We start from the raw sequence: 26,635 nt of genomic DNA, 5'->3' as shown, positions 1-26,635 counted from the left end.
GTGATGTCATACTGATGCGGAGATATGAGCAGGGCAAAGGTGTGACGTGTGACGTGTGACGGACGGACGGACGGACGGCCGGTGGAGGTTTTCATAGTAAACTGCTCCCTGACAGTCGCAATTAGGGCATCGCTACATAATACAACTATCCAACAGACAGGTGGCACCATGTCACTTAAGCATAAATCAGTATATGACTCCACTTCATCTGGATGGACTGTGTCACTTGGGAAGGTATCCATAGAGAAACTGGAACCTTCCCAAGTGAACCATGTATCCATAGAGAAACTGGAACCATGTTCACCAGGCTGGTGCTGATCAGTACCAGGTAGAGTAGCTACTGTATGTACCGTACTGTGGACCTGGCAACACCTAGGCAACAACATGTGTATGCACTTTACCCCCAGCCTCAGCCAGCTCCTATACTGCCTGCCACTACTAGGTAACAGCATGTGTATACATTTTACCACCCTGTCCCTGCCAGCCTCAGCCAGCCACTACTGCCTGCCACTAGGAAAACGTGATCAGGCTGAACAAAAGCTCATTTTTATAACATCTGCGTAAACATCAAAGGCAGGCTGTTCTCAATGAGATGCAGGTGTCTGGGGTTGATCTGAGAGGGTTTTTAGAGGCTCCATAATGAGGGCCCCGCTGCCTGCAGGGGCCCTCACTCAAACGCAGGAACACATAAAGACTCATGGAAACACTGGGCACAGTAGCACTGCTTTTACCTTTATCGTCATCAGAAGCCGCAGCTGCAAGATTTAATAAAAGAGTGATGGAGAAATCAAATTAAAAAAAAAGACTTGGAGTCAGGTACATGCTACCTTGCAACTAATGTCTGCGTGCATGCTTGTGACATGTTTGCGTGCTTGTGTTTGCACAACGCACGCACGTGAATGCGCATAAAAACTGGAACCATGTTCATTGTGTGGGTGTTAGAGAGAGACAGAGTGAGCAAAGCCTATGCTTTGCTGTTTTGCTTGTCTTGCAGAATGTACTGCCAAAAGGTTCTAAACACTGGGTACAGTCATACTTGTTGTGTAAATCACACAAAAGCTTATCAACACTTGACTTACATTAGAAATGTAAGTCAAATTTAAGTTAAGTAACAGTATATCTACTATTATAGTATTATATTCTAGCAGCCTGTATATTTGGCCTTGTAGCTGGGTCTAATCCAGTGGTGTGTTCTACTGTGTTACACTTTATACGTCGTATGTCATGCAGAATTATTTAGGGGAAAAGCGTATGCACTCTACTAACCATTTCATCCATTGACCATGCACATGCGTATGACCACGACCATGCGCATGTCGTGCAGGGAATGATTATCGTATGCCCTCTGAAAAAAAAACTAGAACACACCATGGTCTAATCAGACACATGTTGGTTAGACTGAATGGAGAAACTGGCTTGGCATTTCCCAATATACAGTAGCTGAGGTAACTATCCTCTGGTCTTTTTCCAGAACTTAAAACACATATGTAGTCCACACTCCACAGTGAGTCAATCCATAATTAAAACAAAGGAAAGCCTCAGGCTAGCCTTTTATAACACAATATGTAAGCATCCCCTTCACCAAGTCGAGTGGTGAAGGGGATTGCTGACGTAGTAGCTGTAGAGCCAGTGGACAGGACCTCTGGTAATGATGATATAGTATGTGATGGCAATGGCATGCGTATAGGCAATCTATTGCTCATTTGATCAACCAGACTATCAATCAGCTTGTGATTGTGTGAGTGTGTGAGTGAGTGTGTGTGTGAGTGAGTGAGTGAGTGAGTGAGTGAGTGAGTGAGTGAGTGAGTCAGTCAGTCAGTCAGTCAGTCAGTCAGTCAGTCAGTCAGTCAGTCAGTCAGTCAGTCAGTCAGGTAGTGATTGAGTGAAATTGCGTGAAATTTGTTGCCGAGTATGCATAGAGGGCTGCTTATGAACAGCCATAGTCATTTGGATAAATAGATCAATATCTATGTTTGTTTGAAATGTGAAAGGGCAAACATGCTGCTATCCTATGTTATACAACACAGCATTTACACAGAAACTGACCCCACTTCAGCCCTGACCCCTGTTCCCCCAGGTGGGAAACACACTAATCACGTCCCCAGACCTGACCTTGTGCTTTTGAGCGCCTAAAGGAATTTAGGCAGGTACCTCGTAGCGCGGGCCCCTCAGGCATCTCCATTCTGAACCTCCAACCCAGTGAAACTCCATCCGGGCCATGTACTCTGGTCAAACTGCCTATAAAATTATAGAACCCCTCAGAATCAGAACCATGTGATCCTGCCTGCGTCATGCAGATTCTGGTCTTTGACTCCGGTGGAGTGGTGGCTCAAACCACAGGGTAACAACCAACATACAGTACATTTGATGTAGTCTAAGAAAAACATTTGAAATATTAATCATTAGGAGGAGATCTGACTCAAGGACAGACTGACCCGCACACTGCCGCTTGTCCGTTTCAGAGAATTTATTAAAGCAACGTTTCGGTCACCAGACCTTTCTCGAGCTTGAGAAAGGTCTGGTGACCGAAACGTTGCTTTAATAAATTCTCTGAAACGGACAAGCGGCAGTGTGCGGGTCAGTCTGTCCTTGAGTCAGATCTCCTCCTAATGTTTTGTTACCAACGCACCTGCTAAGAGAGGAACTGGGTGTGCGCAAGCCTTCCCTTCAAGAAATGATATTAATCAAAAACAAAATGGGAAACTTTACTTACAACCAATAAAAATGGGTCCGCAACCCAAAAATGGTTCCTGACCCACAGTTTGGGAACCACTGACTTACCCTATGTCACACTGCGATGTATTGTGAGCTCACTGATTAGCTTTTTCCACTGCTGTTCAACTATAACATTGCCAGAACAGGGACGCTAGGGTTCAAGTGGTTAAGAGAAGATTAATAGCACAGCAGAGGTACAGTAGGTGCAGGGCTATGTACAGTACCTAGTAGTAGGGATATGTAGAAGACCTTATGTACTGTAAGTAACATCATGAATTTGGTGAAACAATGACTTCGTAATAGGCCTATTTCTTTCTGAATACATAAGGCACTTAACATTTGTACATGTTGTCACCGGTTCATGCAAGCTGTCTCTTCCAGACCATATATCGATGTGATAAAGCCCAGTCTTTCCGGGCTGTCCCACGGAACCACCTCCTTCCCCTGCAGCGAGAAAAAAGAAGAAAAGAAAAAAGACTGACTTTGTGCTACGTGGCTTCAGTTACAGCAGCACACGAGCACTTCTATCCCAGAGCATCAAACAAAAGAAGACGTGTGTGGGGGAGACGGTGATGGAGACAGAGCCAGAGAGGTGTGTAGACGTACTGTAAGTAAAAACAGAAGAAAAAACTTTCCTTGCAGTCCAGCAGCCTATAAAACCGGTTAAGAGGGAACAACTGTATACACCAGTTTGATGTTACTTTCTACACTGAAATAGGGTCTGATATACACGGTTCAGGGGAAGCTTAAGATAAAGATAGCTCAGTCTTTCTGCCGTAAGAAGCAGGCAAACAGTACAGTAGCAGCGTCCATTTATGGCTGTGAGGAATGGGGAAATAATCTTGCTTATATGGAAGATGAAGATCTGCTGTATTTTCTTAAATTTAATTTGGTAAATGATGCATTTACAGTATATAGCATCTTTATCCAAAGCACTTCACAATGAGCATTACATTCACCCATTCACAAACCGACGGTAGAGTAAACCTTGCAAGTTCGGTGTCTTGCTCAAGGACACTTCGACACTAACCAGGGGGAGCTGAGGATCGAATATGATGATACTTTTGGTTTGAACATAACCAGATTTATGCAGCATTCTCACACTGGGACCACACTTTTTTTTGGTATACAACACCCAACAACTTTGTACTTTTGAATAAGATGTTTTAGAGCAGTCAAGGTGACAACACAATGACTGTTGCAGAAAGGGAAAAATGTGAATGAGTTACACGATCACACGCACACAATGTGCCCACATTATGTGTCTCTGCGTGTGTAATCGTTGACCTGTTCTGGTCCACATACTAGTAAGACGCCTCAGGGCGACAAGCGACCTCGCCATAAAGTGCGAGGTCACGCCATGTCTAGGTCGTCTGGCCAGTGATGTATATCAGACCAGTTCCCCATATATGGATATGAAGTCCTGTTAGATATGGGCTTAATATTGATGACATCAGGGATCTCCATATATGGGCATAGAGTGGTTCCCATGACATCACAACATACAATCCCTTTTATGCCCATACATGGAGATCCCTGTCTGAACCAGCCACACCACTGTGATGTCACCTGTTTATGCCCATATATGGAGATCCCTGCTCTGAGTATCTGACATAACTGTGATGTCACCTGTGATGTCACAGTGATGTGTCAGGGGAACCACAGTCAGTGTCAGGCTTTATCCCTGCTCTGAATATCTGACATCACTGGGATGTCACCTGTGATGTCACAGTGATGTGTCAGGGGAACCACAGTGTCAGGCGTTACACGTATACGGGTACATACGGACAAGCTGTGCCGGTTCTGACAGTAAACTGCGACCTACGGTCGCAATTTAACAGGGTTGAGTCCAGCTCAGGACACATGTCATATCCCGCAGCTATCTTGGACATGTCTTTTTTACTTTGACCTCTGGTTGATGTGGACGTGACAGAAATCACGGAGATGGAGATTGTCTACTCCACGGCCAAGTTCTCTCTTTCACTTTCAAAAATAATTACAGCTATAGGCAGAGACTAGGGTTTTGGCAGAGGCTAGGGTTTTGGCAGAGGCTAGGGTTTTGGCAGGAACTACTCTAGCATCACGCCACGCTGAAAACGTAGCCATATAAAAACGTTTATCTCTTAGCACAGTGGTATTGAAACCATATCCCCTGGGACCCACATTTTCTAAAGAATTCTTCTGGTTTATGGTGCTGTTTTAGGCTATGTTTAGACTACAAATGTGCTTATTTTCTTCCTTGCACTACAGGAACTTGGAAGACATATAATCAATTAATTCTACAGCTTTTCCTAAAATAAAACAGGCATCTGTGTAAATGTCGCCATAGCTGACCTTTCGGCTTCTGACCTTAGCTAAGGCTTTCAAACATACAGTATTTACAGTAGGTGAAGGACTTAGTTGTAGATTTAAAAATACACATTGTGATCTGAATGAGAATAGAGATTGGATCAATAAACCCCCTGTTGTAATAGTGTAATGTAAGCCTGTCGGCTATGAATTGAACATGAATGGGAACATTTTGTGAGTTCTGACTTTCACAATGCTCAAAAGGAAAAAGATACATTTTAAGTCAAATTTATAAAAGGCACCATACTTTTATTTTAAAATGAGTTGTTATTTTACAAGCACTGAAGCACACTTGTTGGAGTGAAGTCATACCTACATGTAGCTCTCTACTACCCCCTGCTGTTCTCCAATAGAAAAGCACATGGAACATGGAACATTTAACTTGCACTAAATGTGTCACAATAAAGAAATATGTGAGTTTTTGAAAATTCTGTTTATTATAAGAAACCAAACCGAGACATGACAGCATAGAAACGTACATGGGGCCACGGAACGAAAAGTGCTCGGCTCCCAATATATTACTATACACAGCTACTCTGACTAGCATATGTACATGTCTGACACAATGCTGTAGATAGGACAGAAGATCACACAGGATGGAGTCATCTGGAGCATGGATGTGTTTAGAAATATAATAGTTTTAAAATGAGCAGGAAGACAGGAAAGCTCCATTACAAACGAAAGAGCTCTGTGTCCAAACAACCTGAATTCCTGTAAAGAAGAAAAGTCACGTGATTCAAGAGCAGACATGTTAAGAGAAAAAAAAAGCAGTATATAAATTCTGATAGATAATCAATAGTTATCACACTAAATCTGCATTCGCACACTGAGATTATAGCACACTGATACACAGTCTAAAAGACCGGCCTTTCTCTCTCTCTCTCTCTCTCTCTCTCTCTCTCTCTCTCTCTCTCTCTGTATCTCCAATGAAATCAGAAAACTAAGGCACAGGCTCACGATTGCAAAGGACTCTGGGAGACTGAGTTTAGTGGTTTCCTTACATCCAATTATGTTCTCTCCCTCCGATACCCCCCACACCCCCACCCCACCCCCTCTACAGTCTCTCCCTCTCTCTTATGTTTTGGCTTTTTGCACAGCCGAGTAAAACTGGGCACCTCAACGTTTAGCCACAGCAATCTCAAATAACTCCCAGTGCTCAAAGGAATGTCACTTATACCAATTCTAATCTCTCCCGCATACCTATCCATGCATACACAAACATGCATCTACATCCTCACAAATACACCACGCATATCGAGAAGTGTTAGCATACAGTACAGATAACAAAACACACAATGCTACGTTAATGTTATGACAACAATAACAGAAACCATGTAAAACACATAGAATTCTGTCTTTGGACTCCACTAATAAAATCTCCCTCTCCTATAGTGTCACACATGAATGTCAATAAACAGATGCCATTCCAATGCTTACTAGGAGGAACACAAAAAGGTGATGCAGAAAATGCCCTCCAAAAATGGCCAAAAAAAAAGAAAAAAGAAAAAGAAACCAATGTGGGAGCAAACAATTGTTCTAAAAGAGACCACACATATACTACCTACATGGCACATTGACATTAACAAAGTATGTTTAACATAAAACAGGACACAAAATGCTGATCAAAAAAGGTCAAATGTGCTTTACCATTTTACGATAATGAGGGGGATGATGATGACATCGGGGGGGATCAGAGGGGCAAGAATAGGCAGGTACAGCACCCTGGAAATGAGCACATCTTAAACTGAATGAAGATAGTTCTTCTCAATACTATCGTAATCATCATCCCCATCATCCTCTCTCTATTCTTCCACCTTTCCTTAGTCCAGTGGTTCTCAACCTTTTCATGCTGTGACCCCCAAAATAATTATATTTTAACTGGAGACTGGAGAATCATATTTTAACTGGAGACCTGAGAAATTGAGAAAATAGCAGATCTACATGCTCACAACGCTAGATCGGCTATTTTCACAATTTCTGCCACTGATATTTGACAATTTGGCCAATGTATAATTTGCCATTTTAGAGCTATTCAAAAGTCCTTAAATTGTCACTTTAGAAATGTGCAGAAAACTATTTTGCACCTTATAAATTATAAATTATTCTGGGGACCCCCCAAAATAATTTGGGGACCCCACTGGGGGTCCCGACCCACAGGTTGAGAACCACTGCCTTAGTTCTACCTAAAGCCCGGGTCATATAGTCACACAACAGAGTTGGGCGTTGAACGTGAACAAGCTCACTGTTTGTAGGTCTGCAATTGTCAGTATGTGACACTGTTGTGCGACAGAGAATACATTTGGATTGAGGATTTGATATCCATCCAGAGCAGAAGTCCCACAATGCTGCCTCAATACTGCCATGGTAAACTTACTTTAACGTCCTTTATTTTACATGATGGTGCGCGGATGAAAAGCTGCTTCTGCTTTGTTTTTACATTTTACCCAGCACCATGACTGATTTTATTTTTATTTTTAAATGTTTAAATCCGAGCTAATCTCACAAACTGCTGGACTAATCAATGGCAAACGACAGAAGAAATACAACCCTGAATTCTTCACATTGGCCTCACTCTGGTGCTATAGCAGCCTCCTGAACCATACGGTAGGTTGTACAATGTTTTTTCTTTGTTTTGTTTTGTTTTTGTTCTTTTCACTGGATTCCTTTGGTGACCCATTTTGCCAAACTACATTTTCTACAATTTTGTATTTTCTTCAAAACCACAAATGTCACAAATGTCACAAGCCACAAGTGCTCTCACCTGTGCCAAAGGATGGTGCCAAAATGCTAAAAGTTTGCAGAACCGTATATCCCTCCATGGCTTCCTCTGGTCTGGACAGCTGCAACCCAAGACTTACACAACTCTGTGTAGGCCACCCGTCCCGATGGAGATATGCGCTCAGAGTTACTACAGGGGGGCCACCAAATCCTTGTGTGATAAATATTTTGAACCCTTGCAACCCTATTCTGAGAAGAACTTTAGCCAAAAAAAGCAGATCTACAAGCTCTCAACGCCGCACGCTGCGAGGCGTTGAGAGCTTGTAGATCGTCTATTTTCAGCAAAGGGATTTGGTGTAGAGAAGAGCAGAGCAAGTAGAGTTAAAGGTCAAGTTTACTACGTATCAAGGATTTAAGTGGCTAAATGTCTGAAAAAACATGAACATGAATCCAACATAGACTGATGACAGTGCTGTCAAACAAGTCGATGAAAATCTGCATAACGCATTTATACAATACTAGAGGGTCGCGGCCCTTCGGGCCGCTCACATCTAGTAAAAAAAAAAAAAAAAAAAAAGTTGAAAAAAAGTAAAAAAAATAAATAAAAAAAAGTTAAAAAAAAAAAAAAAAAAAACGTAAAAAAAAAAAATTTGGGGGGGGAACTATTGTGGCGGAACTATTGTGGCGGAACTATTGTGGCGGAACTATTGTGCCGCAGCGCACGTTTCCGGTCGGACATATTTGACCGGCGGACTATTTTATACAGAGGCAAAATATGAGGGTAATAACGAATACAACTGTATACAGAGGTTTGGAAACGACATCTTGCAAAGGTGACATGGGTGTTTGAATTTTTAAGCTATATTTAGTACATATGTAGTACATCTTGGCCAAGTGGTTTGGTATTTAAGTTAGCGACTTACTCTTTTGTAATATAAAGATGTAGTAAGGTGGTCCCTGCTTCATCTCTCTCTCTCAGATAAGGGGTCTTTGGCCTGAAAACGTTGAAGACCCCTGTCTATAGATAAATTAAGGCCAATACAGTTTGTCTTGACAGGCAGATAAATGGTGTCATTGACTGGTGAGTGCAGGCTATGCAGTAAGTGGGACTTCTCCAATGGTTATTTCTCTATAGCAGTGTTTCTCAACCACTGTGCCTGGGGACCTTTGGTGTGCCCCTGAGAAGGGTCAAGTGTGCCCCTTGATACTGCTTGAAAGCCAGTATTGTGTTTATCATTTTAAAAATGATTTAAACTAGTGAAAACAGCCGATCTACAAGCACACAACGCCTCGCGGTGCGAGGCGTTTTTCACTACTGTTGTGCGACAGCCTTGTATGATGAAGCAGGGCTTTACTTTTGCGAAGAAACGTACAAATTAGAAAATTGGAGATACAAGGTTTCTTCCCGACAGTGGTGTGCCATGGATTCTTGGGACATGAAAAGTGTGCCCATGCAGAAAAAACGGTTGAGAAACACTGCTCTATAGGGTTTATTCCACACACCTCCACAGTCCCTAGTGGCTCAGTGGCCCTCAGCACAGAGGGCCCTGTTCTTACACAGTAGTTCTGCTGTGGCCCCTACATAGACACATACACAGATAGATTGTCTATATATCTACAGGCCACTACATACATATTAAGTTAAGATATCTATATATGTACAGGCCCCTGCATATAAACAGAATCTATAGCTACAGTTCTCTGCAAAGATACAAAAACGAAGCATCTACAGGCCCCTACAAAGACAAATAGTTGACATACCTATCTATATTTCTATAACCTCCAACAAGCTATATGTACACACAATGAAGAGATACCTTGACATTCACTTAAGTTTTTTTCTTTCTTTTTCTTTCTTTATAATTTTGCCAGACACTATTGATAGCAGTAACCACTGATTTCAATGAACAACGCTAGAATGCTCAGAAACTGTTGACTGGAAATAAAAGCCAATGCCGTATTAAGACAGGTGATGAGACAAATATTCAAATTGTCAAGGTATCACTTTAAAATCGTTCTCTAATTCTGACATTCTGACAATCACATCAACAGAGCAAGAACTAGACTGCAACACCATCCAATTGTTCTAAAACAGTAAACAAAGTGTTGAATTGTTCTATTTCTTTGGTATAAACAGTCCTGAAAGCAAACAAAATAACTGTTTAGAGCATATATTCCAAATTACCCACAGGAAAGTGGAGTTCACCAGGCTACATACACACTGATACGTTTTCATTTTAAAAATACATTTAAAACAAAAACTAATTCTGTCCACACAAGCTTTTAGCACCATTTCAGAAATAATCTGTCCACACCACACATCGCATCACATTTAACAGCCCTTTGACAACAAGTGTGGAAGGTAGCTATAAACGTAGCAAATAATTTCTGTCTGTGATTCCTATAGGTTTCAATGCAGATTCTTGCCACTGTGATGTGATGCTCATCTTTCATATCGATAGCAATGAAACATAAAATAAAATAATAAAAATACAAATAAAATAGAATAATATATATATATTTCAAAAAAAATAGTTAGCTCCAGTGTGGGTGAATATGAACATGGATATGTGAAACAGACACATAGATAAACACAGTGCTTTATAACAACAAACCACAGGGATAAGAGAAACAGACAAAGGCTGTCCAGTTGTTGGCATGTTCAAAGGTTCAACCAGAAGCAAAGTAAATTATATGAAAAGATAAAAAGTCTTAAGTCAAGAAAAGAAATAGCAGAACAGAGCTCAACGGACCAAAGTTCAGACAGAAAGACACAGGAAAGAGAGTGTGACATCTTGTTTCACTGAATGAGACAGAAGAGAAGTCTTTGTTCTTAAAAGACTGCATAGTCTGAGTCTCCCAGTCGAGTGGATCAGCATCGGCTATCCACCTCCATTTTGTTTATCAGGTTGACCTGTTGAAATGCTATTCGAATGTTAATATCCTCACCACCTGACTCTGTTCACATCAGCCTGCCGTTCATCTCACAACAATCCAGAGATTGAACAACTCCTCCACGTGGAACATTCCCACCTGAGGCCTTGGCTCACTGGTTGACATGGGGCCTCAGAGCCTGGTACAGCCCCTCGAAGGTTGGTCGATCTGTGATGTCACGAGCCCAACAATGCATCATCAGCTCAAAAAGAGAGGGAGGGCAGAGGGGAGGGGCATACAGGAAGATCTGAAAGAAAGCAGAATGAAGTAGACAGAGTTAATCGATCAGATCCAATTTCTTTACACACAGGTACTGTACTGTACTGTAGGAGCCAGGCATGTTTGAATAACAAGATTGTATCATTGTATACTGTATGTTGTTAATTGTTAGAAATTAGAGATACAAATGAACAAATAGCTGGCATCGAATGATGGCACTGAAAAGTAAAACAAACAATTATAATTAAATGTTAGTAATAAAATCTAAAACAAATGACTGTCGTTCATAGATTGTAAAAAATATGGAAGGTGGGAAGCCATTGGTTTCTATGCTGCGAAAACACTTTTTTGGCCCTTGTACGGGTGCCGCCATTATTGTAGAAATCAACGTTCATTGGTAGAAATGGTACCATCTCGAATGCTATTGGCTGCCAACGGTCACGTGCAACCGCAGGGATACTTGGGAGAATGTGGTGTTGAGCTTGCCGAAAATAAAGCACGCAAAGAAGAATCATCACAAGCCTATGATCACAAGCCCCACCTACAGCATACACTGCTTTAACATCAATTATAACATCATTTGGACCATATTTTCACAAAACGTGTGTCATGGTGATTGAAACGTGGCTTTAAACTAGTGACAGGAACCATAAAGTATTTATTACTATGTTTATTAAGGTAAGAAAATCTAATGTAAAGGGTCAGGGGAAATGAATGGAATCCTATGGAGAACATGTTGCTTCTGGTACCAGAACAGCGCAACTAGCTGCCAATCATAGGGACTTTCATAGGTCCCCCCTCCTCCCTAGAAGACATTCTAAAACATATATATATTTCTTTTAAACACAGTGTGTCATCACAACACATTGTGAGCTTGTAGATGGTCTTTTTTATTATCCAAGTTTGGGTCCCGGTGAGATACAGTATGACAGTTTGGGAACCCTCAGTGCTATGTGGAGGTGTTCATTTCAACTTGCCTGTCTGCCCTGGTTCCTGAAGAACTCTCCAGTGTTCTCTATGACCTGTTCGTCTGACAGCAGGCTGTACGGCTGCTCCTTGCACAGGGTGAAGATCTCCCACAGAGTCACTCCGAATGCCCACACGTCACTAGCTGTGGTGAACTTTCCCTGGGGGGGTAAAACAGACAGTGATACCTGTGTTACATCACTTTCCACTACAGCCATCCTGGCATCTGGGACCCCCACCCCAGAATCTGACATGGAAATCTAATTAAATGTCATCAATCTACTGTAGCCCTTCTATTTAATCATTTGGGGGATGTTGATGTTGTCATCTGCCCATTTGTCAATTTGGTAAAAAGAAATTGGTTGAATAGAACTCATATTTTGGGACCATCGGTAAAAAAAAGATCAGACCATGGACAGAGTGAAAGGTCAAATGTATTAAGTATCAACAATTTAAGTGGTTAATGTCTGAAAAATTAACATGAATCCAACATTGATGATTGAGTGCTGTCAAACAAGTCGATGAAAATCTGCAACACAATTTTACACAATATGTATTGGGGGTCCCTGCTTTATCTTCCTCTCAGCTAGGGGTCCCTGGCCTGAAAACGTTGAAGACCCCTGCGTTATACAATATTTCTCACTGCAAAAAAAAATATATAAGCTTGACAAGTGATTAATACTGGGTTCCTTACCAGTAGGATGCTCTCCCAGGCCATCCATCGTATAGGTAACACCGCTCGGCCCTGGATGCGGTAATAGTCACTGCTGTAGAGGTTCCGGCTCATTCCGAAGTCAGCGATCTTGATGGTGAGCCGGCGGTCCACCAGGCAGTTCCTGGTGGCCAGATCGCGGTGGACGAAGTTCAGAGACGCCAGGTACTTCATCCCAGAAGAGATCTGCACTGACATGTGGAGCAGGTCTGATAGACTGCAGAGAGAGATAAAGAGAGAGAGAGAGGAGAAGGGAGGGGCAGAAAGGGGTTGTTAGCTTGGAAATGATTTTGTTAAAGGAGAATTACGGACTAAATCGCTTTCTTACCTTTTATTATTGTTATTTTATCTCCAAAAAACTCTGTTATTTGATCAAAATAGGCAATATTATCATTTTGGCTGACCCTGGTGGGGCTTATGCAAATATGCTTAATCAATTTTTCTGCTGTTTATTAACACACTGATGAGCTAACATACATAAGTTACTGCAGGGTTATGTCACTGTTGAGATTCTGCCGTAAAAAGCTCATCGAATGTAAGCATGTTACTGTAGCTTATCAGTGCGTTTATGAACAGGAAAAATGCATTTTGGGGCGATGGAATAAGCGTATTTGCATAAGCCCTGCTGCTCCCGTAAGAAAGCGATTGAGTCCGTAATTCTCCTTTAAGTGACATGTGAAGTTACTTTGTGCAACAAAGTATAAATCAGTTTAAGCTAAGCTCCACTCACGCATGTGAAGAAATGCAATGACCAGACATCCGGCTGTGGCCAGATTTGGCGAGAACAGTCGCCAATAGGTGAGCCACAAAGTCAGCACAGCAACCACCAGGGTAAATAAAACAATAGGATGTGGATACATTGTGTGTACAGTATGTAAGGTGATGGTATATGTACCTGACTGAAGGTATGTTGTTAGCATGTGTTAGCGTGCTCTCTATCTCGCGCTGTGACAGGAACATGTTGAGGTCACCATTCTCCATGTACTCTGTGACCATGCACAGCGGGTCTGACGACACACACACGCACAGCAGCTGGATGATGTTGGGGTCGTTGAGACGCGACATGATCTTTATCTCCTTTAGAAAGTCATTCCTGAGATACAGAAAGACAGACAGAGAGACAGAGGGGAGAGTGGAGAATGAATATCTCTATTCTTGAACCAACTCAGTGGCCATGTGATTTAAGAGTCCACCCTAAGACTGGGAGGCTGGGGGTCCAATCCTCATAAAAATGGTCTCGACATAGTAGTGTAATGTTCAGGGGGTTTACTTGTACACCAAGCTGCATCATGCTACAGAAACAAGAACATAAGACTCTTGACCTTGGTTCAGGATTGGAACTGTTGGTTCTCAAGGATACTAAAAGGGGATACACACCGGCTAAGGACGGCGCGTGTCAAAACAGCCGCCCCCATTATTTTCAATGAAACGCAGGCGCGTGTTCTGTTCACGCCTCGCTCCAATACGCCACTGTTCTATTTTCAACAACAGTCCAATGCGGTTTTACACCTATTTAGCCAACGATGTGATACTTTCATACCATATACCACAAGGAGTTGAGGGTAAAACTATAACACATTTCTAATATGACTGTCACATACACTGTACATACACTGTAAAAAAGCTGGGCTAGTATACACAAACACAAACACACACACACACACACACACACACACACACACACACACACACACACACACACACACACACACACACAATGTACCTGGCCTGGCTGGTGGCGTCCGCCCTCAGTTGTTTGACAGCCACTAGAACAGGTCTGCCGTCTCTGTCGGGAAGTGGGGAGCCCTCCCCTAGGAACTCTGGGAGACCCTCTGCCTCACACAGATGGACCTAGAACCCAGAGAGGGAGAGTATGAAGCAGAGAGATGAAGAAGTGACCCTCACAGTTTAATCGTTTGACAGCACAAGTGTATTTTGGATTCATGTCAAATTGTGTTTTCAGATATTTAACCACTTGAACCGTCAAGCGTCAATACTTAACAATCTTGACCTTTCACTCTTGCCTGGCGTTGCCAGCCTCTATCACACACTTCGTTTTGGGAAGAGAGTCTGGGATTTCAGGAAGAGCTTTCATTTCTGGGGGGCGGGCTAAAGCCTACTGACGCAAGCCCCAAACCACATGCCCCAAGCATACAACCCTGATTGGCCAACCCTTGAAGCTGGTTGAGGAAATAGAATCTCAATGGATCGGTTCCAGACCGTACTACAACACCACTACCGCCAGGGGGTGTTGTTGTGTTCGGTTCTGGTTTATTAATCAGGCAACTTTCACTCTGTACTTAGTCTGCTTTTTCCCCCACTACACCAAACCTCTTTGCCACAGCGCGAGGCGTTGTGAGCTTGTAGATCTGCTATTTTTGGCTAAGGTCCTCAGAATATGGACACTAGGGTTCAAGTGGTTAATATAAAAAAGGAGAAGAAAGGTTTCTATCACACAAAGATTTGGAAGCCCCCCTGTAGTAACTCTGAGGACACCCTAGGGGTCCCGGACCCCCTGTTGAAGACCCTTGGTCTAACGTCAGTTAATCAAACGAATCAATTTGTAAGAAATATCATTGATTGATCCTTTAATAAAATAACCTATCAGCAATTGATTAAAAGTAATTGAGAGAGTAATCGCTCATACTATTTTGAGCCCTAAAACCTAGCTCCGCCTCCTTCCCTCACCTCTCCAAACTGTCCCTCCCCCAGCTTCTCCCGGAACACCAGCTGTGTGCGCGGGAACTCCGCCGCAGAGATGTCCTTCCGGGTGAGCGAGTCCACGGTGAGGGCAGGCACGGCGTACATGTTGCTGCCGGTGACGCCCTGCAGCCGCACAATGTCCGTCTCCGCATAGTGGGGGGCGTTGCTGTGGAAACACTGGTGCGGGGTACACTGGGTGACGTCGGGCTCAGCGTAGCCCCCTCCACACGCTGCCAGAGGTGGTGGTGGGAGTATGAGAAAGACACAAAGCCATTACTTCCACAAAGTTTAATGTCTTTGTTATTAGCTGAAGACCAGTGGTACTCAAAAAGGGGTCCGGGCACCCCCAGGAATCCTCCCAACTAATTTAAACCTATATACTTGGAGCTCACTTGAAAAAAGATTTAACATGTTGGAATATCTTTTGAAACATTCTAACAACACAAATCTTGGGGATGCCCGGCACTAAATCTATTCAGATGGGGGTACTTGACAAGAAAACGTTTGAGAATCACAGAGGTACAGTAACTGATAATCATTTTCTCCCATTTATATTCTTAACACATGTGTGCCTAGTTTTGGTCAGTTAACTTGTTTGTTTGTATTAAAGAGAGGGTTCTTTATAGAAACTATGGTATTATACTGTACTTTGGTGCTGCCAGTGGTAGCAAGTTGTACCCATAATCACAGAAACAAAAACTCCCTCTGCTTTATTAAAGCACACCATTAAATCACTGTGCTTAAAGTGAAGACACAGTCTAAAGGATGAAGCCACACCTTTCAGCTCTTACCACGCAGCCAGCCTGTAGTCATGTGACAGGAAGTCAGCAGGAGCAGGTCATAGAAAGGGTTACCAAGTAGAAGGGCTGGAAAAGTAAAATGTGAAAGGAATAGAGGGAGACAAGGACATGGAAAGGCAGAGTATAAAGAATAGAAAAAAGAAAATGGAAGGAGAGGGACAAAACAGAGAGAACAGAGAGTACCGAGAGAAACACAGAGAAAGAATGAGAGTTGAGATGTAACAGACAACTGAGAGAGAAAAAGGATAGAGTTAGATAAATACATAGAGGGATTAATGAGTGAGAAAAGGAGACAGAGATAAAAAGATGCATAACAGGTCATGCAGATACTGTGGTTAACACAGCCTGACAAAGACAGCAGTAAAGCATGAGTTATACTTTGTCGAATGGCGGTATCACACACCAAAGAATTGTCGATCTACTAGCTCACAACACAACCTTGATGCATCATACGATTGCGTATGAATAAGGCATAACAGCCTGGACATTACTTCAAAAATTATATTTCTATTTCTATTTTCTCTGTCTCTTTTAGAGAGAAAGAGAGAGAATATAGGTGGAGATGACTGACAGTACACATTTAAACAAAACATGCATGTAATCCATGGCAAGATGAGACAAGCTTTCATTTTCTACTGGAATATCATGGACCGACAGGGCTGACCACCAGTGACTTCTTGTGTAAGTTTAGCCACATGGTTACAGCTAAATATCCTGTCAGAGGGCTTCAAAATGTCCACCAGGAGGCGTAGTATAGCAGTTCTATTTGTTAACGCGCAGCATTCAAGAAGACACTGTATCTCATTAGTACTGCTCAGATACTATGATGTAGTATCTGTAGTGTTTTTCTGCACTGTCCCATAGTACTAAATGTGAGGTAATATTGCCCCAACTGTACCATGTGTGTCACGATGTACTGTACATAGGTGAGCACAAATGCCTGCATACTGTATTTCCTCTGCACCAATATAACAGAGAAAACAGTATACAGTGATTGTACCTGTGGAACATTGTCGTTCTGGTCAGAATTGCCATTAGAGTTTACTTACCGGAGGCCTCTGCGCTCTGTGACAGTTCTGGAAGTTTATTCCTGAGTGCCGCAGGGTTCTGGTATTGTGGGTCCAACAGGAACACTCTCTCATAGTGAGGATCAGTCTGAGCAGAGCCTAGACAGGGGATAAATGAGTGAAGAATGGATGTGCAGAAGCAATGAATCGTCTTGCTCGTCTTGTACTCCCCACTCCCAAATCTTTTTCTTTTTTTCAGCAAGAAAGGGCTATATTGGCAGCGCCGTGGAATGGCAGCAGCCGTGCTCCCTTAAATGCACAAATACATTTCGTTGTACTGTGAATGTACTTGTATGTGTACTGTTCTTTGTAAATGAGTTGATCGTTGACAAATGAAACTGTGCCTGCTGTACCTGTACTGTATTGTTACAATGACAAATAAACTCTAATCTAAATCTAATCTGAATGAGTGACACAATACAGTAGGGAATGCCTTCTCAGTGAACCCTTTTCCCAAACACTCACTTTAGAGGAAGCCATTGAATTCCATTGATTTGGCATCATGGTAATGGTAAATCATGACAGCTTTGTTTGTGATGTGTAAATAAAAAAAAGAGCAAAAAGCCAACCGAATGATCTTCATTATGGCAAATGGCAATGCTATCTGTATGAAAGGGGCTAGTGACTCATTTATTCAGGGAGGTTTGGTAATATTTTGAGGACCAGACACAAATATGAAATCTAGAAATAAAGCCATTTACAGAGCAAATGTTCTGTTTACGTACGATATACAGCCAAAGCTGTATGTATGTACACAATGACATGTACTGACGGAGGTATGGTCCTTTAGACCAGTGGTTCTCAACCTTTTCAGGCTGCGACCCCCTAAATAATCATATTTTAACTGGGGACCACCCACCCTGACGAGCACTTGGATCTACATGCTTACACGCAGTTGTGAGCATGTAGATCGTCTATTTTCACAATTTCTGCCTCTAATATTTGACCATATGGCCAATGTTAAATTTTTTATTTTACAAATATTAAAAGGGTCTTAAAAGTCCTTAAATTGTCACTTTAGAAATGTGCAGATACCCTCTATACACTTATACTGTATGTTGGTTTGTTTACTGTTGAGTGAGAAAACAATGTTTAACATTAAGCTCACATCATCTGGGAACCCCCCAAAATAATTTGGGGACCCCCCTGGGTTGAGAACCCCTGCTTTAGACTGTAGTACCTGTGGGTGCAGGGCCAGAGCGAGGGGGTACAGGGGGGGTCTGGAGGATGATGGTATCACTGCAGGAGGACAGACGAACGGTCACATCCTCCTCTAGGATGCGACGAGGAGCCTGGAGAGAGGGGAGAGAGGTAGTAGAGGATACAGACTGATTCATTGATGCATATACAGGACCATATATGTGTATACATCTGTCAAAAGGATAGAACACAACACAAAAAGGCTGTGGTCCTTTGAGTGCAAATGTGTGTGTAAACTGAATGCCGTAACCTGTTACAACACAGCTAATTGACGGGTAGGTACGTTTAAGTGGATTATGCAAAACAACATGGATGACAAAGCATTTTTGTATTGATTCTCTGTCGAGGATTGAACTAATAAGGAGGTTTGCTTTTCTGTCTTTTCCTTTTTGGACGGTGTGGATCGTTGCATTTCCCCGACAATGACACCAAAGTTATAATTACTGGAATTCTGAGGGGTCGAGGAATGTCAAGTCCCAGAAAGCACCATCCACCCCTTCACCAAATGAACCCAATAAATGTCCCTATTCTGGTGGTCATATCATAATAGGCGAAAATTTGGCAAAAATAGGTGAACATTCTGCCTGAAAATTTGCACAATTCAGCACAAATAGCAGATAACAAGCTCACAACACGCCATGCAAGTGTACAGGGTTTAAGTGGTCAATGGCCTTACCTTCTCTAGCACTTTGCAGACATACTGGCACCACAGGATGAGAAAGATTATGACAACCAAAAGCAGGATGATGGTCACCAGGCATCCAATCAGAATGGGCGTGTTCCCATCATCCGTCTGATCAGTGGCTGAGGGGCTAGTTGCTATGGAGACATGGGCGACAGGTTAGCCATGAACAAACAGAAATACAACGCTATACGCTAATATGTAGGCTAGCTGAACAACATATGTTATGTAGTATCAACTGTGCTCCTTGTTAGCTATGGAAAATGCTTGGTTAAGAGGGGAAAAATGGTAAATGGTGCATTTATATAGCGCTTTTATCCAAAGCGCTTTACATAGATTGTGCATTACATTCACCCATTCACACACACATTCATACACCGGAGGAAACCACGCAAGGCACCAACCTACTCACCGGGAGCAATTGGGGGTTCAGAGTCTTGCCCAAGGACTCTTCGACATTAACTCAGGGGGAGCCCGGATTCGAACTGGGAACCCTTCGTGCTCTAATAACGGTTTCTCTAGCCCTGAGCTATCCCTTCAAGCTAACCCTTTGCAATATGGTAAATCTGTAACTTCTTACCAGCCTTTGGTGTGGTTACAATGAGGCTGTGTTCACTTGACCAGGTGGGGGTGGTTACTGGGGACATCTGTGTTGGACCTACGGTGTCCTCTGCAAGACAAAGAAACAGTTGAGGAAGGCTAAACAGAATGTCAACCGAAAAGTTAATGCAAATAAATAATTTGTGTGTGGCTGTGTGTCAGTCACTCCACATGTACTTCTGTTGCCCGCATGTACCTGACTGAAAGGAGATTTCGCTGAACATCATCCAGACATCAGCGAAGAAGAAGCGACAGCGCAGGGCTTTGGCCGCCCTACGGTTTAGCGGCACGGTGACGTAGCGCGCACTGGGGTTCCGGTCGTCCAAAACCGTGCGGAACTCCACCGGCTCCGCCTCCCAGCCTGCAATAAGGCGGGGCTTAAACCAACAGGAAACCGAGGAGAAGATCTTCACCCCTCTGGAGAACATGTTGTTACTGTGGACCTATGGGGAGGGAAGGAGGACATTTTGTTAATGTGGACCTATGGGGAGGGAAGGACATAATGTTACTGTGGACCTAAAACTCGATTATCATGAGTGTTTTTTTATCACGATAAATGATCATATCGCTTATCGTCCCATCCCTACTGTGGACCTATGGGGAGGGAAGGAGGGATGGGAGAGAATAGAGATAGATACAGAGAATGATGAATGATAAAATCAGTTAACAAATCAATGAATGATAACTGACATATTTCATCAATCAATCAATCAGTCAGTCCATTTTTATGATCTGTTTTTCAATGTAGATCTCTCTCTCTCTCATACCTTCATGGAGGTAAAGTTCCTCTGTCTGTTGAAGACAAACTCCATCTCAACGTATCCCATGGTTCCTATTGAGTCATTCCTCCAGCCCAGATAGTCGTAGCCGGGCCAGACGAAATATTGACGAGTCAACAGGAAGTCATCTTGACCAATCACACCATCTGTCAGCTGGCCCAGCCCCCCAGACAGCCGCCTGTTGGCAGAGACAACCGTCAGTCAGGAGCAGGAACATTTTATTAATTTATTGCTTATCCATTTTTGTGTGCGCGTGAGAGAGAAAGATCCACCTCCTCTCGTGCACTCCATCATATGTGGAGTCGTTGAGGCTGGCAATAGGGAATCCTGGAGGCATCATCAACTGACCCTCTGGAGCACTATAGGAGATCAGCCCATCTAGAGAGAGAGGGAGAATTTAGAGATTATCTTCTAAATATACTGTATATTTATACAGTGGTGCTTGCTTTGTTTGTGAACCCTATACAACCCTTTAGCCAGTCATCGACACACCCCGGACTTAACACATGCCAAGTATGGTAGCGTTCACACTACGGTCCTTTAAAAACAAATAGCCACTGTGTTTTTACATTAAAGCCTATGAGAAATGACCAAAGTGGGGCCCCATTAAAGTGCCTTTTCAGACCAAAGTACTTTTGAAAGTTCAAAATGCCTTTTCAGAAATGCACAAATCTCACTACCTAATCAGAATGCATACCACAGCAAGTGCGTGTATGTATGTATGTCCATCTGTAACTATTTATTCACATAATAAAGTGCCCTATTTACAAAAACAACAATAGGAAGAAAACAACAAAGAGGAAGAAGAATAAAAATGTTTTCTATAAGAAATTTGTTTTTTGCAGTAAAACGGTTGGATTGACATAATCATGTCTGTAATATAACACTGCTGCAACAGCAGCAGCGCGAGCCCTAGAAAAACTCCCAAAGTGGAAACATGTTAATGTAATAGTAAAATTAATAGTAAATAATTGCACAAACAGACTCCCAGTTCACTGTAAACACATGGAGATATGCAACAGTTAGCTGCCGCCTGCCACGTCTACACTGTAGGGTGTCTGTAACTGTTGGGCATAGCCTAGGCCTACTCTATATACTGTAAAGATGTCTGATAACGTTCTACTCCTCATCAACACGTAACACTAGCAAGTTGTGTTTTAAGCTCTTCTTTTCTCTTTAAAACAGGATTCAATTAACCAGGGTTGTGGCTCTTTCGGAGCAAGAACTTTGGGGTGGTGGGGGGGGGGGGGGGGGGGGGTAAAAATACCACATTTTTTGTATATTTTTGTGAATTCATATACAAGTTGTAAAAATAATAAAGAAACCTTGAACAAAAAAAACAAAAAAACAGGATTCAATTAGACGGGTGACAGGGTCTGTTTTGAAAAATCCAATTGGAGCATTTTTCGCTGTTTGTTTCCTGACGAACAAGCTTGTCTCTCTGACTGTCTCTGTCAACGTGCTGCAGAGTGGATGATGTTACACAGAAATTGGTGAATGCATCACATGGAAAGTAGTTTCATGGGTGTTGTGTGACCGGGGCTTTTGGGGGTTGATATTCTTTTTTTTTTGCGGTCACCATTAACCGTTAAGTGTTTACCGGTAACCAATTTCTTAACGGTTAAACGGTAACGGTTAACTTTTGCCTATCTCTATTCTGGGTACTCATTGCTATATGTCTCTCTCCAGCTCTCCTCTTTATTGAACAGAAAATGCTTTTTCAGGTCGGGATACCAATAGAGAACATGACACAGATTACGGTAAACAAGTGAAACTGGAAGTGATGACAAATGTCCAGACACAATTGATTGGCTGAGATTTTGCAGCCCACCAGAAAAAGTATTTTCCGTCTATTAAAATTAATTACGTGTGTGTGTGTGTGTGTGTGTGTGTGTGTGTGTGTGTGTGTGCGTGCGTGCGTGCGTGCGTGCGTGCGTGCGTGCGTGCGTGCGTGCGTGCGTGCGTGTGTGTGTGCGCGTGCGTGCGTGCGTGTACCTTCCCAGGGACATCCATACAGCTCAACTCTCATACAGACAGTGGTGGACAGCTTGGTGACAGGGATCAGTCTGACATAGCGGGTGATGACTGGAGGGCGTAGGTCTTTAATGACTGAAGCATAGGCATTGACGTTGGCTTCCATTACCTTAAATGATCAGGACAAAAGGAATAGAATATGTAGAACAAGTTGTGTATATACCGGTACATACATACAGTACACACACCATAGCGTTTGGTTTGACTGAGGCTGATTGTGATCAAATATACGACTGTATTTCAATATGCATTATAATTTATAAATTCAGATAGGTACAATCAATGAACAGAAAAACAGGAATGGTGGAAGAGAGGTGGGGGATGCAGTAAATAATATGGGGTCCGATTTGAGCCTGCATACAGTAGCTATAGCCTATTTATGCTATACAGTATGTTCCCTTATTTTTGACTCCATCTTTTATTCTCTGAACAAGCTTTTACATAGAAAAGGCTGTTTTACATCTACTGTCATTCAAATCATACAGTAAGTGCAACATTTACCTCTAGTTTTGTGCCAAGACTGAGATTACATTGTATATACTACTAGTAAGACACCTGAGTGTGGAATGCGACCTCAGGGTGACATGCGACCTCGCCCTTTAGGGCGAGGTCGCGCCAATTCTTGACCATCTGGCCAACCACAGCGTTTCTCTGACGATATGACGGTAGTCCCATATAACATGATGGAATGGACTTTCTCCATATATAGTGTTCTCCACATCTCCATGTTTAGGCCAAACAGATTCGCTCCATTTCTCCATGTATAGGTCCAAATGCCCAACGTTGAGCTTGACAACGAAACGTTCTTAACTCACTTAGCGCCGAGCGACTTTCGGGGCGACTAACTAATGATGGCGTTTAGTGCCGAGCGACTCGGAGCGACTTTTATATAAAAGCATTGTTTAAGCTTTTAATTTGGGTTGATAGACGGAGCGGAACGGTTAGCTTACCTTCGACTAGCATACAGATGAAAACCGTGAAAAAAAAGGATACGATTATGACGTCACCTTTAAGCCATAGCTTCCTGTTTACGTAGGCCTCTGTTAGCCGCTAGGCTCAATGCAAACCATCCGACCCTCACGTAGCTTCACTAGGTCGGATTTTGATTCGGAAACTTTCTGTGTGGCATCTATATACGTTCCGATGCCCATACCAATGGTGGTTTGAGACGATCAAGCACGAATTGAGCAGTATTGAGCTCAAATGGCGGCCCGCGGCCTGTCCATTGAATGTCAATGGAGAGCATGTCATTGTACCATCCTGTTATGTCCTGAACCTCGTTTTTTATTCTGACTTAACATGGGACCATGGAAAGTCTATGGGCTATGGCTCACTCTAGTGGTCATCTTGTGGCATTCGCAGGCACGTGTACCTGGTTATGTAATGTGATTTTGGGGATTCAATATAGCTATTTCCTGGCGTTATAAGCGCAGATTCATATTGAAATCTGGCTCGCTCGGCGCTAAGTGAGTTAACACAGACGAGGGTGACGAGAGTAAACATGGAGATGTGGAGAACACTATATATGGAGATAGTCCAGTCCATCATGTCATATGGGACTACCGTCATAGACAGTAGCCATTGTTAGGCCGGAGTCAATGGCTCTCTGTCTGAATGTCTGTACAGGAAGTGATGTCACATGACATACTTTTTATGCCCATACATGAGTCATTCTGTACCACATCTCCATGTTTAGGCCAAACAGGTTCGCTCCATTTCTCCATGTATAGGTCCAAATGCCCAACGTCGAGCTTGACAAGGAGGATACCGCACATTGTACCTCATCCACCCTTTCTTCTCTCATCTTTTGGTATCTTTATCCTCCTCCTCCTTTTTTTCTTTTTTATTCTTCTCTTTTTTTCACAGCCGCCCCCATATTTACTTTAGAAAATATATATTAAATTCTAAGAACGTTTTGAGTACCAGTTTGATACAAGAGTGAATAAGCGCTACACTTCTGGAATCCTGTGCATCGACTTAAAGTCGGATCCAGGCCTAATAACTTTATCTATCCGCCCCGTTGCCACCTCCTTGTTACATTTTCTTTTCTGAGACACATTGTACCTCATCCACCCTTTCTTCCCTCTCCTTTTGGTATCTTTATCCTCCTCCTCCTTTTTTTCTTTTTTATTCTTCTCTTTTTTTGTCTTTCTTAGTCTTGTGTATCCTTCTCTTTTTTTAGTCTTTCGTGTAGCCGCCCAGTACAGGAAGTGATGTCACAATTCGCTGACATCACACTGACATCACTCCCTGTACAGAAGGAAGGTTACAGAAGGAAGGTTACGGAAGGAAGGTCACTCAAGTGACAAGGTTTTTCAGGGTAAATGCGACCTTCGGTCGCAACAACACTGGAGTTCGAGATACAAACTTCCATGTGAGTTGAGGGAGAACAGCCTATAATAATAGTGTAATAATAGAACCACTGTCTTTCTCTCTAATAATAGAAATCATCTATCTAAAAGCAGAGAGAGAGAGAGAGAGAGAGAGAGTGAGTGAGTGAGTGTGTGCATTTGGGAGTGAGGGCAACATCCTCATGGTTAAGTAGTTTTATTGCATTTCATGCAACTCATCAGAGCATATACTGTAGGCTACTGTGGTTGTACTCTGGTTCATCTCCCTCTGACCCTGACATGATTGATGGTTCCGTCTTCTGACATCCTCAAGACCTGACCTTTAGCAGAACAAAGCAATGCTCTCCCTGTGTACGTTAGCCAGCTTCAAAGTGCCATTGTTCAAGTTATTTAACCCCAACAGCTCATTTGGACCAGCTCAGTCAGCCTACAACGGGAAACGAAGGCGGCAACTGTTGACATGCATTTTCATTCATTCATTCAACCTTTATTTAATTTCTCGGTGATACAATTGAGGGCAAGCCCTCATTTTCAATGATGCCGAGATTACAAACAACAACAATAATAATAATAACATGATAAGAACAGCAAGATAAGACAGAGTATGATTTGTAAAAACAAGCAAAGGATATAATGAGTACAATAAAAAAAAGCAGTAAGAGCAGTAATAAGCAGTAGCACATCTTAATGAAAGCAATGACAGTTTAAAACATGACATGGTGTTTAATGGCGTCCTAATGGCGTACTAGCCAGTGGATGTTGAGGTCACCAGGAAGTGCCCTATAAGTCATTTCTTGTAGTAGAAGTTTGAATGACCAGAAATGGCTCATAATGAAACATTAACATGCAAAAAAAGCCAAACACTTTTCTTTCCGTCCTTCCTCTTTCACCTATTCTTTTCTCAACTTAAATGTTTATCAGATTAACACATTTCCTCCTTTGCTTTTTCCTCTCTTTCTTCTTGCCAGTTTTAACCACACAAGCACTAGCATCCCTATTCTGGGGATGACATAATAGGATAAAGTTCAGCAAAAATATTTGATCTACAAGCTCACAATGTGTCGCAACACGATGCAATGTGAACTTGTTGATCGACGAAGACATTTTGTATAGAGGGAGGAATGAGGGGGCCGAGGATAGACCACTGTAGAACGCTGGTCAGCTGGTCTATACCATACATGGGCAACTGGCGGCCCGGGGGCCACATGTGGCCCTCACCTTCACTTAATGCGGCCCGCAGGTTAATATCTGAATAATGAGTTATTATTGTTCAGCTGATACAATTCCAAACATCTATAGTAGTGTTTGTTCATAAAGTTAACATAAGAACATATATATGGCATTTGAAATGAAATACAATTTTTACTTTTCAGGATTCCAATTTAAAAATAGCCGATCTACAAGCTCAAAAGTTTTGAGCTTGTAGATTGTCTATTTTTAAATCTGGTAACAGATTTCTTTCTTTCCTGTGTGTGAGTGCGCTACCTTTACACGACCTATTGCCCATAGGCTGTCTTGGTGTCACATGGTTGCTGCTTCTTCTTTTCTTTGGGGTTTATTGGTGGTTGGTGTAACCTTAAAGGTGCATTACCGCCACCAACTGGACTGTAGTGTAGGTAGATCAGGTGTCAAAGTAGTTAAATATGAGAAACTGCATGTAACTAGTGCGTCGCTCTTATGTGATAACAAAATGATATAGGCCTACGTTGCCTTTTCCTAAGATACCTGACATTGTGAAGTCATGATGTTATGTGGTAAAAAAAACATCATCATTTGGACATATAGCCTACAGTAAGTTAGAATATT

General features: G+C 42.4%; 1 protein-coding gene across 1 annotated transcript in view; it reads right to left on the bottom strand.

The window, feature by feature from the left end:
• Window positions 1-10,467: 10,467 nt before the first annotated feature.
• ddr2l (discoidin domain receptor family, member 2, like) overlaps window positions 10,468-26,635 on the bottom strand; it is a 30,730-nt gene continuing 14,562 nt past the window's right edge. The window contains 17 exon segments of the mRNA XM_080738189.1: window positions 10,468-10,963; window positions 11,913-12,062; window positions 12,596-12,830; window positions 13,509-13,706; window positions 14,337-14,464; window positions 15,302-15,546; window positions 16,052-16,076; window positions 16,078-16,122; window positions 16,124-16,182; window positions 17,166-17,282; window positions 18,364-18,475; window positions 19,060-19,202; window positions 19,646-19,735; window positions 19,862-20,108; window positions 20,433-20,622; window positions 20,717-20,822; window positions 22,440-22,587. Coding sequence (XP_080594315.1) covers window positions 10,829-10,963; window positions 11,913-12,062; window positions 12,596-12,830; window positions 13,509-13,706; window positions 14,337-14,464; window positions 15,302-15,546; window positions 16,052-16,076; window positions 16,078-16,122; window positions 16,124-16,182; window positions 17,166-17,282; window positions 18,364-18,475; window positions 19,060-19,202; window positions 19,646-19,735; window positions 19,862-20,108; window positions 20,433-20,622; window positions 20,717-20,822; window positions 22,440-22,587 — 2,373 coding nt within the window. The 3' untranslated portion in view covers window positions 10,468-10,828.

The sequence above is a fragment of the Nannobrachium achirus genome (assembly GCF_963921795.1).
Source record: "Nannobrachium achirus genome assembly, chromosome: 12".
NCBI lineage: Eukaryota > Metazoa > Chordata > Actinopteri > Myctophiformes > Myctophidae > Nannobrachium > Nannobrachium achirus.
The sequence above is the reverse complement of the archived record's forward strand: the minus strand, read 5'-3'. Positions and strand labels throughout refer to the sequence as shown.